This window comes from Trichomycterus rosablanca, chromosome 21, assembly GCF_030014385.1.
Source record: "Trichomycterus rosablanca isolate fTriRos1 chromosome 21, fTriRos1.hap1, whole genome shotgun sequence".
Lineage (NCBI taxonomy): Eukaryota > Metazoa > Chordata > Actinopteri > Siluriformes > Trichomycteridae > Trichomycterus > Trichomycterus rosablanca.
Window position 1 is genome coordinate 16,768,641 of NC_086008.1, and position 16,015 is coordinate 16,784,655.

The 16,015-nt window shown below is 36.8% G+C and overlaps 1 protein-coding gene across 1 annotated transcript in view; it reads right to left on the minus strand.

Annotated features, from left to right (window-relative positions):
• Positions 1-16,015, minus strand: part of adamts3 (ADAM metallopeptidase with thrombospondin type 1 motif, 3) — a 179,228-nt gene that overhangs the window by 17,597 nt on the left and 145,616 nt on the right. Inside the window, exons 17-20 of the mRNA XM_063017819.1 lie at positions 14,222-14,302; positions 11,847-12,010; positions 7,213-7,369; positions 6,183-6,315 (exon numbers count right to left, since the gene is read on the minus strand). Coding sequence (XP_062873889.1) covers positions 6,183-6,315; positions 7,213-7,369; positions 11,847-12,010; positions 14,222-14,302 — 535 coding nt within the window. The remainder of the gene's footprint in view (positions 1-6,182; positions 6,316-7,212; positions 7,370-11,846; positions 12,011-14,221; positions 14,303-16,015) is intronic.

The window sequence follows — 16,015 nt, forward strand, 5'->3', positions numbered from 1 at the left end:
CAGTTGTTTTATAACAAAATAAACAAAACAATTTGACAGAAAAGATAAATCTTTGAAAAATACACACATTTCAGAATTTCTGGGACTGCTAAAAAACAGTTAAGCACATTTGAAGTTGTTAAAAGTTGCATGTTAATTCCTTTGTACACAAGGTCAGATTTCTTTGAGTCCAATTCTTTTTATTGAAGCAGATGGTGGTGATGAGCATGTGGATCTGGAGTCTGTCTGAAAACCTAGTGAGCTCTCTACACAGTCAGCATTTTTTGTCATCCTACGGAAGTCCCGAGAAGAATGCTGTCTACATTCTTAGATTTTTTAAAAGGCTGCCTACTGGGATGTCTTAACGCAATAATCCGACTGAATAACAAGGGGGCATCCAATGCTTCCTACATTATGTAAATGTAAAAATGTATATAATGTATATAAATGTAAAAAAAAATTTATGGAATAATTGGTATAAAGGTGTACAAGTGTAATTTATTTAAAATTCTTGTTAAAGCTTGTTAGTGAAAAATAACCGTTTTCACTACATGGAGGGCATGCGCCACCTAAGCCCATTGGTTTAAATGACCTGAGGCTAACTGTATTAGCTTAATAAGCAAATACTGTGGTGATGTAATCGCCATAATTGCTGCCTAAGTAGTGCATCTAAATAATTTGCCTTGTGATCAATGTCTACTTAGGCAGCTGCCTAGGTACACAGTAGGCAGCAAGGCAGCTCACTAGGTTTTCAGACCCCTGATCTCGTCAAAAGCTTGTTTAAATAAATACATTTGAATATAAATATTACAAAAAATATATGCAATTATACATACACTAGGTGTGTAACATGCATATTGAACTTTTTTTTAAAGAGTGGCATAAGCACTATTAATCAAACACATTTAGTAGAGAAATATGTTTTGTTTCATGCAAAGAACACAAATGGCATTGTGTGTTTGTGATAGCGTTCTGGGCTTGCACAGATTTTGATCGAGATTTAAGCTTTCAGAGGATACAAGTCTCTGAGCACTTGTTTTACTTTTTTATGCCCTCATTAGTGCTGCATCTAAGCTCATCAAGGTGTATGGAAACATCTGGGACAAGGCCTGTTTGGGTATACATAAACTTATGGCCCTTTTTGAACTGCATGGCATCCTCACATTTAGTGGTTGCTTTCATTGCTAAGTGACTTAAACTGTACCTAAGTATCTGTGCTAAGTTGGGTTTCCCTTTCTGACCAGAGACTGAGCATACTGGAGCTGCTCTAAGAGTGGAACTAGAAACATGCAGACCATTGTTTGGTCCATCACAAAACTGCCACTCGTGAGAAAATACATGCTCTATAATTAAACCCAGCTGCAATAAGCTTTAGAGTGTCTTGGTGAACTATGTTTATGGAACTAATTAGAGTAATGTAGAAGTGGTTAGCACCATGTCATTTCTAAAGACTTCACTGGAAGAGCGCTGCTTGTGCTAATGTCATAAAATAAAGCTAATCCCACAGTGCTGTCACTGTGTCCAGTTGTTTTGCAATCAGACAGAAAATACGGCTTAGCTATCTGAGGTTAAAATGCTTAATTAAGTCACTCTCTTTCTGAATGAAGAATAAATAAATGACTAAAAATGTATTATACATTTCATCTGTCTGGAAACATCTGCAGTCAACCAATAAACATCCTAACAAGCTCTGTGACATAAACTAATATGTACAACTGGCCCGGATGCCCTCGATTCTGGACCAAAAAAAAAAAAATAATAATAATAAATAAATGCTGAGATTGAGGAAGATTTGAGTGGGAGGACTGTAGTCCATCTTCACCACACTCTCAACTATTAAGCAAGTGCACTTATGAACTCCACAAGAATGGCTAAAGCTAAATCATTGACCCCTATTTCAGAAGGAGACTGGTGTCTTGGTTATCCTCTGGGCTGGGTACTGTGCTTATATGATTTGAATTCATAAAAAACGAACCAGAATAAACCAGAGTGGTCTCTTTCAGGATGGCAACAATACTATGCACAACGTGTGATGAGTCATTGTTGTTTATTTATTAGGATTTTAACATCATGTTTTACACTTTGGTTACATTCATGACAGGAATGGTAGTTACTCATTACACAAGATTCATCAGTTCACAAGATTATATCAAACACAGTCGTGGACAATTTAGCGTCTCTAATTCACCTCACTTGCATGTCTTTGGACTGTGGGGGGAAATCGGAGCTCCCAGAGGAAACCCACGCAGACACGGGGAGAACATGCAAACTTACACAGAAAGGACCCAGACTGCCCCACCTGGGGCTCGAACCCAGGACCGTCTTGCTGTGGGGCGACAGTGCTACCCACTAAGTGATGAGTCATTGAATAGTTTAAGTAATATGTTATATAATATGTTATGTATATCCAAAAATTATGATTGCCCACAGTAAGAAACACTATTCATGTGGAAAGGATTTGTATAAGATTTTAAGCAGTTAGTCTGTAGGAACACATGCCCCTTTAGTTAAAAGAGCATTTGTGAAGTCAGGCACTGATGGTTGATAAAAAGGACTGGCTCGCAGCTGACATCTGGCTCTGGTTCCAGCTCATCTGAATGCTGCACAGTAGGGCTGAAGTCCTTAATGTCAAACCATGTAGTTATAAAACTTGCTTTGTGTGCATAAAAAGAAAGTTGGAAGCATGTAATGTGATTTATGATCGGTTACACCTGTCAACAATGTGTGTGGCTAGAACACTGAAACTTAATAATTAGGTGGGGTTTCCACATAGTTTTGGACATATGAATGGCAGATTTTGGATTTCAATAAAAGTTGGGACATTTTGTAAAATATGCAATACAAAAATAATCTATGGTTTGTTAATCCTCTCAAATCTTTATCTAACTGACAAAAATAGAAAGAAACGTTTAACTGATCAATTGAATTGTACTTCTTTGTATCAACTTTATTGTACCTGTCAGCAACGTGTGTGGCTAGAACACAGTTTTCCACATAGTTTTGTATGTTTCTATGGTTTGTTATTTCTCTTGAATCTTTATCTTTATCTGAATCTTTATCTAACTGACAAAAGTAGAAAGAAGGTTTTTACTGATCAATTGAATTGTATTTCTTTGTATCAACTTCATTGTATATAAACGATTCACAATTTGATGCCTGCAACACAAAAAAGTTGGGTCGTCTTTTTGTTGAGGCATGTTTAGCACTACATCACCTTTCCTATAAATTTAACTTTTTAATGGTTTGCGAACTGAGGACACGAATTGTTACAGTTTTATACATGGAATTTTTGTCAATTCTTGCTTGACACAAGACTTTAGTTTCTGCTTAATACTAGAGTTTGTGGTTGTTTGATTCTCCACTTGATGATGCACCATACATTTTCAATAGGAGACAGGAGACAATCTGGACTGCAGACAGGCCAGTCAAGCACATTGTTTATGAAGCCACGCTGTTTTAGCATATACAGAATGAGGCCTGGCATATAGCTTGGCATTTTGCTTAAATCACCACAGATTTACCTGCCTTACTTGTGAAATGTTTTAAAACACTGTATCTTGAATATTCTATAATATTCTATAAACGTTTATTTCATGCGTTACATGCATCAAATTCTAAATGGTTATATTTTCAAAATACAATGAAATTGATTAAAGCAGTATTTAGTGTAACCTCCCTGGCACTAAGCACATTTTGAACTTTTCTGGAAAGACTGTCACTGAAGTCTGCAAGTACTCATTCTTCCATCGCTCTCCAACTCTTCTTCTCACATATTCTCGTAAAATTGGACCCAAAAATTTGTTTCTATGATTCGTCACTCCATTTGATTCGTCAATCCATAATCCTCTTTTCCACTGATCTTCATTTTAATCTTTGTAAGCTTTAGTATATTTTAGCCTTTTCATCCTGTTTCACTTTAGTGAAAGTCATTTTTTGACTCCCTCTGTGACTCACCTTCTTAGGACTGTAGATGGGTCAACTTGTTCCAAGTGAAGTGTTGATGTGAAGTCCTGATGAAGCTGCTCATCAGATTTTTAAAGCTTTCTCAGCATTACAGTCCATTTTTGTTTTTGACCTCTCTTGATTCTTTAAATTTCTTTATAACAGCTTTAATACCACATCTTGAGTATGCAGTTTGTTTGCTGATTCTTTCAAATGTATGATTTTTTGTCTGTCAAATTCTGTGATCTGTGGCATTTTAAATGGAATTGAAAGTTGGCCTTATACATACCAGCAAGCTTCTAATGAATTAACCTCATACAATACGTGTATGTAATGCTTACGTGTATGTAATGACATCACATTGCACAAACCTGGTGTCCCAGACCTTTTTCACAGCAGTCATTTTGACATGAAATAGTAGGACTATTACAGACGTTTCCATTTACTGATATTGCCTGAAGTGTAAAGTGTAAACGTTGCCACTTTTGCACTGTAGTGTATACAATATAAACACTTTCAAAAGTAAGCAGCATGCTCTTTTTCAGATTCTCATTAAGGAAGCAGCTGTCTGAATCCTCAAAGTCAAACTAAAAGCCACTGCTGGTATTTAACACCCAGCCAGAAAGATAGCGGCTACCACAGCGTCTAATGCCAGATTCTCGTTTAGTGAGGGTTTTTTCTCATTTAATGAGGTGTTACTATCTCATTAAACACTCTCATTCTATGCACCATAATAACCTCTCACTCATTGTGTTCCTCACTGCAACTACAAAAAGTCCAGTAGGCATGCATGAGCCTGATTATCCTTACCTATTCTCCTAAATTTCTCTTTCGAAAAGTAAAGTAATTTAAAAACAGATCACACATCACACATTTAATCAGTAGAGGAGCAACTGCAGTAATATATGGAGTAAGGAAACTTTAAGGATCTGGACTGAAAAACTGGGGCAGTTAAATGATGTAAGCTTAAGGGGGTGGCTGGGATTCATTAATTGTCTGTTTTACCACTGTTGCTCTTTTAGCAATGGACTGATTCTATTTTCAGATACCCATCTGTGATCCAGAGGTGAGCACTACTCACACATTTTGCAAAACTATTTAGAGAAGTGACAGTGATTTTCTTTAAATTTTGTATTTTAAGTACACGACATATATATTTGGCACACATCAACATCACACATGAAAGGATAAAATCATTCGTGGATTAATTCTGAAACATTTTAAATTTGTTCCAGCTGCCAAACATGCAATTAATGAAATAAACCTAAAATATGGAAGGAATAAGTATCTCATAAACCAGTCATGCCACACATCATTTGCTTGATTTAAGTGGTCATAATTTATGGCAGATATTATAACAGTGTTATCTTATCAGTGTTGCTAATTGTTATGATGTTTTGAAATATGTGATGACATGACAGCTCTTTCTGCATGAAAAATAGACCAGTGAAGACAATTACTTTGGTTATGCAACACTGTGACAATACCTGCCTTTTAGGGTAATGCCACCGTATGACATCTGCCATTTAGGGGACAATGCTAGCCTAGTGTGTGGCGCTTTGGGCTATTAATCCGAAAATTGTCTCGGCTCTTCCATGCAGCCACTGTTGGGCCCTTAAGCAAGGCCCATAACCAATAGCTGATAACAATAGCTGACACTTCACTCTTACCCCAGCTTTAAAAAAAAAGCTGGGATAAGCGGTAAAAGCATTTTATTATACTGTACATGTGTACATAAGAGAAATAAACACATTCATTCATTCACACGACAGGGTTATAATACAGGCTCATAGTGGTTTCAAGAGTTTCAAGTGTTATCAGCTTGTACTGCTGCAAGATCTTAACATCACAATGGGTTAAACTTACTGTATGGAAAAATATCTGCAAGCAGTACTAATACCCGTTATGCTTTAATAAAAATGTTATGATTATTTTATTACTAGGCCTATGCTCCTGCTTCCTAATCCAGCACTACTGCTGCATGCACCATAGCATTTAACACCCCTCCACCTTATTTTAGGGAAATCTTAAACATTAGTCAAACTAATTAGACTTTTGGGGAATACTGTTATCCTACAATAATCTGCATGTTTGATACATTGGGCTTAAAACTGTGGAGTTAAGAAAATGATAGAGACATCACATTGAATTAAATTTAGTTTACACGCTTGTATTTAAACGTGTGTAAATTTGTAATTAGTCTTTTGCTAAAAGTAGTCGGAGTTAAGAGTAATAATATTTGTAGGTAAAGATCTACTCACTGTGGTTGTGTGCAGTCTTGGAGATTGCACATTCTGCGTATGGGTTTGGGCTTCTTGCTGATATCACAGTAGCTCCTGTGAACCATCTTGTTATCACCTTTTTTACGACATCCGTATTTAGTGTACTGAAAGCCTGATGACAAGAAAGAAAAGAAGTGAGCAAAGCTACATAGCCTGAAATATAGCCTGAAAAAAGTAGTAAAACAATCTACAGGGTGAGTCAAAAGTCGCAGGACACTCTTTTATTTCAGAAACGAAAGGCAAAATGACGTTCGTTACAGGTAACTGAAGATGGAATTGATGAAAGAAGAGAGGATTGAGGTGATTCTGATGTCTGGGGAACACAGCTGCCATATCATGGCCAAAGACTTCAACAACCGACACCCAGAAAGACCACCAATTTCACAAAGCACTGTTGCATCCCTCATAGCCAAATTCCGAGTAACCGGGACTGTGGACAAGCCATGTAGTGGTCATCCGAAGACCGCTACCGTCGAAGAAACCTCAACAATGGTTTTGGCAGCCTTTGCGAAAAGTCCACAAAGCAGCAATGTCATCCCTTGTACGGATTCTTCATACCAATAAGTGGCACCCCTTCAAGAATTAGCTGCAGCAGAAACTATCAGATCAGTTCTGCACCTGGGCGTTAGACCAACATCAACGGGATCCCGCATTCGCACAGGGCATTCTGTTCAGTGACGAGGCCAATTTTTATGTCAGTGGTGAGGTCAACCGCCAGAACGTGAGTACCTCACTGGTGACGAAAACCCTCACTGGATGGCAGACACGAAAGTCGTAGGTGATGTGAAGGTTACGGTGTGGTGTGGAAATCTGATTGCAGCAATCGATTTCTGAGACATAGCCTAAAAGATAGACCCTCTCACCCATTACTTGCTGGGGTATTCAGATATGTCATTTTCCCTTTCGTTTCTGAAATAAAATAGTGTCCTGCGACTTTTGACTCACCCTGTACATAAAAAAACAAGTACAAATATCCAAAAGCAAAAACTGAGTGGGGAAAGTTTGTTACCTCCAGCACAAGGTCGAGAGCACTGAGACCAGCTCTTTAAAGCCCATTCGAAGGTGTCTTCCTGAATAACATTGTTATTGTTTATGGGGACTGAGTCTTCATGAATGATGTATTTATACATCAGTGTTGATCTTGTCTCATTGTCTTTTGGTATAATCTATTACAAAAACACAAACAAAATTCAGATGTAATAGAGCATTTGCCATTACTTTATGCTATGTTATTAATATACAATAAGATGTATTTAGATTTAATTAGAACATAAATGCCAAAAACACACTGCTGTCACTAATTTCATTGATTGAACAACTGTCGGATTATACACACCAAAGCTCGCTGATCAGTAAAATCATCCAATGTGTTTGTTTAACTTTTGACACAATGTAATAAACTTTAATGTGATTATAAATGAGCAAAATAAAAATTCCAGGTCCAGTGGCAAAATTGCCAATTGTAATGGCAGGAGAAATGGCTGACACAAATCCATTACCTACTGGCTGTCAGAGAAATATTGTTTTAGTGTACAGGGAAATCCTGCTGAAATGGCAAATACAGGATTGTTTACAACAACTTACCCTGACCCAGGAGGGCTATACCTAGCACAAGCCCCCACTAACAAGTGTGTAGTAGCCACACTGCTTTCCACTATTGCCCATCTCTGTGCATTTGCAGTAGGAGTGATGCCCCTCTTCGGCCTGCCCGCCCTGACGCATAGCCTATCATGTCTGTGTAGCCTGTCGATAGCAGAGCTAAGATTCGACCTTGAGATCTCAGCAGTGGGAGGCTAACGTGTGGGTGCTCGGGTGGTGCTGCGAGCTGTCAGGTTGTTTTTACACTTCCCATGTGACTAAAACTGAGATATGCACATTGCATTTACTGCTTAATGCAATACTTAAATCCTAGAGTCCACAGTGACAAAGTACTCACATAGTACTCACTATGTACTATGTCAACATTTGCTGGATAAATGTGGGTGCAGCACCAGTCCTGATCAATTTGCTATTAATTAATAAATACTGACTGGCATGAGTGTTTTGATGTTTATTTTTGCCTGTGCAATTAACTGTCAGAACTGCAAAACGGTCACCTGTCTTCCACAGACTGTTGGAGGTGTGGACAGAGTATGTCATTTTCAATTAATATAAAACATTGCATTGTGCTTTTGTCATCTAAAACTGACAAAACAGCAGCACCTTACACTTTTTCCCCATGCAATGAATCAAAGTGAAATTTAATAAGAAGGGCAGGAAATGTACTGTTGTGCTTTATTTCTTGAAAAAACAAAACATATACTGTGTATGTACAGTATATTTGTGTGAATGCATATTTTTGTTTATTTCCTGCTGTTAAAGTCAATGGAGAAAGATGTTTTTAATCTAGATTTTTTGCATGTTTTCCCCATGTATAATCTGTCTAGATTTTACACTGCTTGGCCACTAGAGCTAACCAAGTAGACATGACGAGCCTAAACTGCACCTTGGTTTAACCTAGTTCTTGATAGTTGGTTAAAGATGTAAATCAGGTGTCTTAGCAGCAAAGAAGGTAGGAGGGTAGGAGTATATTGCAAAATATTTTGAACCTCATTATTATGCATTATATCAGCGTTTATATATCAGAGTTCAGTTTTCATCTCATCAGACCAGAAAATGACTTTTCTCATTTTGTGTCCTGTACACAGTGTGTTATAGCAAAGATACACAGGCAAAACCTTGACCTTCATGGATCAGTTGTTGTCCTGTAAGTAAAGTGTAAAGTGTGGCTTGTGCCTTTCCAATCTATGTCCAGTCATCTCCAGGATAATTAAAGCACATCTGGAGCACAGTGTGAAGTGCACAGCATCATTTCAAACACATATCCACTTCACTGTTATAGGTCATTAAGAGTAGATTAATGGGTAAAAATGGAAGTTCTATAATTTTTAAATAAAATACACAATGCTATCTGTACAGAAAAGTCAAGGAGTCTGAATCAAGAATTCACTGTATATGCAGCAAGTAAACCAAACTGGCTCATGTGTAAATAAAATTCTAATTTAGTACCATGTAAGCCACGGCAATGTTTACCAAAATATAATTACATATTGTTTATATTGTTTATGGTATTATTACTACAGCTCTTGCTATAGCAGGTAAAAGGTTCAGCAATCTGGGCAGCGATGTGTGCAGCTTGTGATTTATGAATTGTATTAAATCCACTGTATTTCAGGTTTGTCACTAAAGGTCTTTTATTTGTTAAAGGGCAAACACTGTAATATATTGTGAAAGATTCTGGTGGGGATCATAAAATTAGAATTAGTTTAACCATTAGTTTAACCGTAATATCTAATAAATTCAACGTTGACCAGTGAAACCTAAGGTGTAATATGCAAATTGCTAAATTTTTAGAAAATGGTGTTGCCAACATTTTCATATTATTGCAGGGAGTGAATAATAACAAACAAAAAAGAAATAACCCATAACAATATATCGTTTTTAGATATATTAGAAGTAGATCAGAAGATTAGAAGTAGAAACAACTTTTACCTCCTAAATTTTTAATCATTTTACAAATGCTGACATACAAGTTCTAAAAGGTTTGTGGTTGGATGTTGGACTATTCAAATAAAAAGTTTCATGGTTAGATGTCTCCAGAGCCTCTCAAAGTTCAACTTGGTGTATATCTGATAATTAAGGTGTCATGGAAGATGCTCAATTTCATTCTGCTGTTTATTTAACCTCTCTTGAAATATGCATAGGATGCATTTTTATTTTCAAATTTTGGAACATCATAAAGGAGTGTTTAAGTGTTTTATTTCCGTGGCCTGTATTTGACTATTCAAACCAAATTAAAACCTTAATGATTTCTACCAGTATGGTTTACCTACTATATTGCTGTAATTGTGAGATGAAAATGTTCTTGTCCTCATCTCTGAATCTTCAGCCAAACTGAAACTACTGGCCAGGAGTAAGTGCTTGCTCTTCAAAGCCTCAATTTCTAACTCGAATGAACACATCTGGACGAATATGAGCCATGACCTCTTGCTTTTCTTTTCCATTTTTGCCTTTCAAGTATGAGCTTGATCCTGAGGGATCATTGACGTCAAGTGCCTGTAACCACAGCTTAATGCATTTCCTGGAATGAGGAGACACAATGTTGCCAGTGCTTGCTCTTCTCTCCCTGAATCCTCTCTCTTCATATGCACTCTTGATCTTGACAAGTGAGCAGCTGGCCGTTGGCCCAGTAGCACAGATTTCAGGAACAGATATTAGAAACCTAGGTCTAAAACTGACATGATCAAAGCTAGCACAACAAGATTTGGCTCAGACTCTAAGTGCTGTGAAAACATGACACACATGCTGAGTAGAGAAGTCCACATAGTAAGGTCTGTGCCAGCAAAACACTATTTGATGAAAGACTACAAGCAATAGACTATTACAGGTAATATTTGACCACGTTTCTGAAATCACAGACCTATAAATCCTCAGGTTCAAAAATCATATGACAGATTTTCCAGACTTTGTTCATAATTCACTGTTGCTTTCTACTCATTCTTTTCGTGTTCCTGTGTTTTGGCATTTTCCAGACGCTTTTACCCAAAGCACTTTACAGTGTGACTAAAAACAATGCAAGCAATTACTGATTACGTCAGTGCTAACTTGGTGATGTTCAGGTTTTAAACCAGTGACTATTTTACAAGCCAGTTCCCTATCCACTGACCTAACACTGCCCCCTAAAATCTGGTCTGATAGACTTCGTGGCCTAATATCAACCCATTTAAATACCTTTTGGATAATTTTATTAACTGATGTCTATTGTTGACTAAATTCAAGTGTACTTTTGGCCTTAGAGTATAAGTGTATGGTTACTCAGTTTATAAATGTGTTTTGTTATTACAACTGTGTTGTTAAACCCCGTGTAGACAACATTGAATGTAAAAACCAACTTTTAATGCCACCAAATTAACAAGTGTTCTGCACCGTACATTAAAACGGGTGTAATTGCCTTTCCTCCAGCTGTGCTGGCAAGCTTGCATAAGATATTTTCAGTAATTCATTAGTATTGATGCCAGTCTTAACTAGTACAAGTGAACACAGCAGCTGCCTGGTTTTAGATCCGGAAGAGTAACAATATCCGCAGAAAAATATTCTGACAGAAAAATCCGGAATAAAAAAAGACAAAAGCGAAAATCTTTTCAGACAAGGAAAGCTAAGCAGCCATCTCCACTTATTAGGAAGGAAGAGATGAAATTAGCTTATACCATCTACTCCACAGATGTGTAACCTGATGAGAAAAAACTGAGCCAAGACTTGTTGCCTAGCAACTCTTCTTAGATTAGTTCAAACTTTCTTAGAACAAGATATAATGAAGACAGAAGACCACCTGAGCTTCTGCCTTTCACTCCTTCGGAACAACACCTTTCTATTTGGCAAAATCTTTCAGAGAAGTGTGCACGTTATGTATTCTCCCACGCTATTATTTTCTATACAAATATTTGTATCTTTTTAAACCATGTGGGCATGCTGCATAATAATAAAAGTAGTAGGATAGTAATAAAAAATACTAGATAAGAGTTTGAGGTAAATAAAACTATGTACTCAGAATAATATAATCTTGAATTTAAATTCAGTACATAAAAAATAAAAAACTTTAATTACCAGAACAATGACTGCATTGTGTAACGGGCCTTCTGTATGCAGAGTCTCCACATCATCCTCAATGACATAATCCCACTCCACTCCTAGGTCAATGAAGCTGCGTGACCTCACGTCCTCTCCTTTACCGTTTAGAATATAATGTCCTGTGGCCTGGTTCTTAACCGCTGCAACCAACATTCAGTTACAAAGATTACAATTTAATTATAGCACAAGACCATTTGTGTTTGCTGACAGAATATCAGTGTTATAACTGTCTACTGTAAAAGTCCACCCATATGGGCTGAGACTTTAGAATCCTTTAATACTTTATAAATTCTTTATTTAACTGATTTAAATGGTCTCAAACTAAATGATTACAATGTACGTACTTGTTTCATGTGAAATTTTGTAACACTACTTAAGACTCCTGAAATACTGTCTACAAAAAGAGCAGCCCCTCGAGAACAAGCTCTGGGGAGTTTAGATGGAAAAATAAAAACAACCAGGAAAAAAGGGAAAAGCCTAAATGTGTTGAATTTGGAGAAATTTTGTGTAAAACTTGCTATTCGTTTAAAAATTATTAAAGCATCATACAGTATATTAACATGATGAAAACAAGTCAATTTACCAATAATTGGAAATACTAATAAAGTCTAAAGGCACTAGTAAGTTATTCATCAACAAAGCGTTTATAAGCGTTTACATTTATGTTTGTCTTAATTCTCAAACATTTTTGCCTTTTTTTAGATAAAAAAAAAGAGAAAGGAAATGAAAGTGAAGAAAATGTATTGTTTACTCTGATTACAGTACACACTTTCTTACACATAATTTCTTTGGCTTATTCATTCCCAGAACCTGAGAGAGGATCATATAAAGCACTTAGACTTTGAATGAGGCACCGCCTTTTAGCAATAGTTAAAATGTAAAAGATTTACTAAGTTAAAATAATCATTAAAAGAGAAGTTAACATGACTGTTGATGTAGGCATGTAATATGAAGTACTTTTACTTGCTCTCTGGTAAACTCACAGTTTAATTTTCTACCCACTGTGAACTATATTTAACATCTTAAGTTTGCAGCTTCTAATAAAAAGTTATTTGGCATTCAGATTGTATTTTCTGACCTTTTGCCTGTTCTTATTTATGCTTATGAGTCACTGCTTCTGATTTCAGCATCAATTTTCAGTTTCAGCTTTTTTTATCGGCTTGAAATTGAAATTCAGTTTTCATTGGAAAACGTCAGTTAACTAAACTACCAGGAAAAATTAATTAGTTGAGCTGATTTAATTGGATGTAACGTGTAAACCACACACACACAAATCACATCTCTTAATGTGTTTATTCTAACCATGTCATACCCACAAATTAATGTTGTACACTGATGAGCCAAAACATTAGAACCACCCTCAAAAATGCATTCTGTAATATTTTGCTGTGATACTTGTGCATCTTACAGCTAGTAATTTATTAAACGTTGGGCAGATGGTTGTCCCTCATAGTACACGTGTTAAATGCAGCATTTGTGGGGAGTATAAAAACCTGACTAAATGTGATAAAGGCCAAATCATTATATCCAGATAATTGGGTCAAAGTATCTCTAAAACAGCAGGGAGTGCTCACAGGCAGCCATAATAAAAAAATCACCAACAGTGGTCATGTGATTGGTGGCTATGAAACTATGTGGTCGAGGCTAGTCTGCCATTGAAAGCACCCACAATGTGCACGCAGGCATCATATTTTTCTGTGATACTGTGGACAGTGGGCATGCGTGAAGTGGAAGAGGTGGCAGCAAGATACACTAGAGGACTATCCATCTCACAATGCACAGAAGTTAAAGGACCTGCTGGTGATGTCCTGGTACCAGACAACACATGAGTCTTTAACATCTCTTTTGGAGTCTAGTCTCAGTGAGTTAGAACTGCTTGAACAGATTAATAGGCAAGTGGTCTGTTTGGCTCATCAGTGCATTTAACCATTACACTATGGTATGTGGGTTAAATGATCAACATGAGTGTAGTCTCTTTATCAAATATATAATATTGTAGTGATCAGCATTTTATTGACATCCAATTTATATCTGTCACAATGCCCTGTTTTCATTTCCTAATTATTTTTTAATCATTTTGAGAAGTATTTTAAGTAGATTTTTAAAACAATAGTAGGTTTTATAATAATAGGTAATGTATCTGTGATAAACATGTCTCTGTCACAACGCTTTGAAATGTTTTGCAGGCATCAAAATTTGTTCAGATTTACAAAATACAATTAAGTTAATGTGCAAAACAATGTGAAACATTAAATAAAGTGTTAGAAGTCAGCAAATCACAGAAAAGACAGTAAATGTAATGATGAGAAGGTGTAAAAAGGCAGAAGTGTCATGAAGGCGGCGGAACTTACCAAGAATGTGAGGAGAGGCCTCATTTTCTTGGATAATCACATGTCTAGCCCCCGGGGGGATGAGAAACATCTTTAGGTAACCTTTGCACCAGAGTGAAATGGCAGCAGAGGCAAGATATTTGGAGAGAAAAAAAGCAGAAGAAACTAGTAAGAAAGTGTAACATTTTGCTTTTTTTTCTTTGCAGAGGTGGACATCCCCTTGTCAGTAGGTGTACAGTTTATTTAGGATCTAGGAAGGCTCGACACTACAGTAGCAGGTATGATCTAAATAAAACAAAGCCTATGAAAGCATGTTACTCGAAAACATAACTATAGGGTTCTTCATCCAAACTTCATATATCCATTTGTCCTTCTTGGTTTATAAACTGGTTGTTAGAGAATGTTATTAATTCCATTAGGTTGGATGGTTCCATTGGATGTTAAATATACAAAGTCTTACTGAGAAATGCATAATAGAATCTGGGACTCAGAACCTTAAGTCACTTTTCAATAGCAAAGCACTAAGCGTCCTTCCTGAGTTTTAATGTGGATGTCCATGCCTCTGCAAAGCCTTATTCAACTCACCAAAAACATTTCTAAAGCCATCGGATTCATTCAGATACACATGCCGTGCTCCTTTGGGCAGCATGAAGGCTCCTCTCGTCTTCCCTTTAGGACAGAAGCACCGGTTATATACTGCTTTTGTACTTCACTTTTTTGCCATTGACCTGAGGGGTGGACTAGAACTTGCTAGAAGCATTGGTCCTTTGTTAAGACAGTTTAATAACACAAAAGGTGGATTGTATGGCATTGGAAATTCTGGTCATTTCCAGCAGTGCCTGCAGTACTTATTTTCAGTTAATATGAAAGAGCAGACACCTGCTGAGAGATATGAAGCAGCCTACACTTAGAGAGTTGGAGAGCTGGGAGGAATAGACTATGGGGGAGGACAGGAAAACAATATGCATTTCCAATAGCACAAATTACATTTCATTAAAGATAACAGATGGGAAAAGATTAATTTTGTACATGGGTGGTATTGTGTTACACAAGGCTTAATGTTTTTACACCATTTAGATTGTTTTATAATGTTTTAAAATACTTGGCAGATCACTTTTTATTAGGAGAGATCAAAGTGAGGTGTTCAGGTATAAAGGAACATGTCAGTTTGTAAGCTTTACAAATAGGATAGAATCACATACATTATATTCCTAAAAGTATTCGCTCGTCCGCCTTCGGCTGCTCAGCCATGAAAACCCATTCCATGAAGCTCTCTTCGCACTGTTCTTGAGCTAATCTAAAGGCCACATGAAGTTTGGAGGCATTTAGCGACTGACTCTGCAGAAAGTTGGCGACCTCTGCGCACTATGCGCCTCAGCATCCGCTGACCCCGCTCTGTCATTTTACATGGCCTACCACTTTGTGGCTGAGTTGCTGTCGTTCCCAATCGCTTACACTTTGTTCTCATACCACTGACAGTTGACTGTTGAATATTTAGTAGCGAGGAAATTTGGAATAACTGCCCTGGACACCCAAGAGCTTTCTAAATTAAAGGCTAGTCTATTTATCTAAAATCACAATTATAAAATATGTTCTTGTTTGGAAAGTAACAAAAATATCACAAAAATGTTTTAGAATAATTTTGAAAAAGGTGACAACAGAAAATGCAAAAGCTTTATGTCCATCATCATGACAATGTTGTGACATCATTTGGAAAGAACACGATATCCAAAAAGCTCTGCTGTACATTATCAGCATTAGTTCTTTATCTGTTCTGTAACACTACAAATACATCAGTTATAAATACAAGACCTT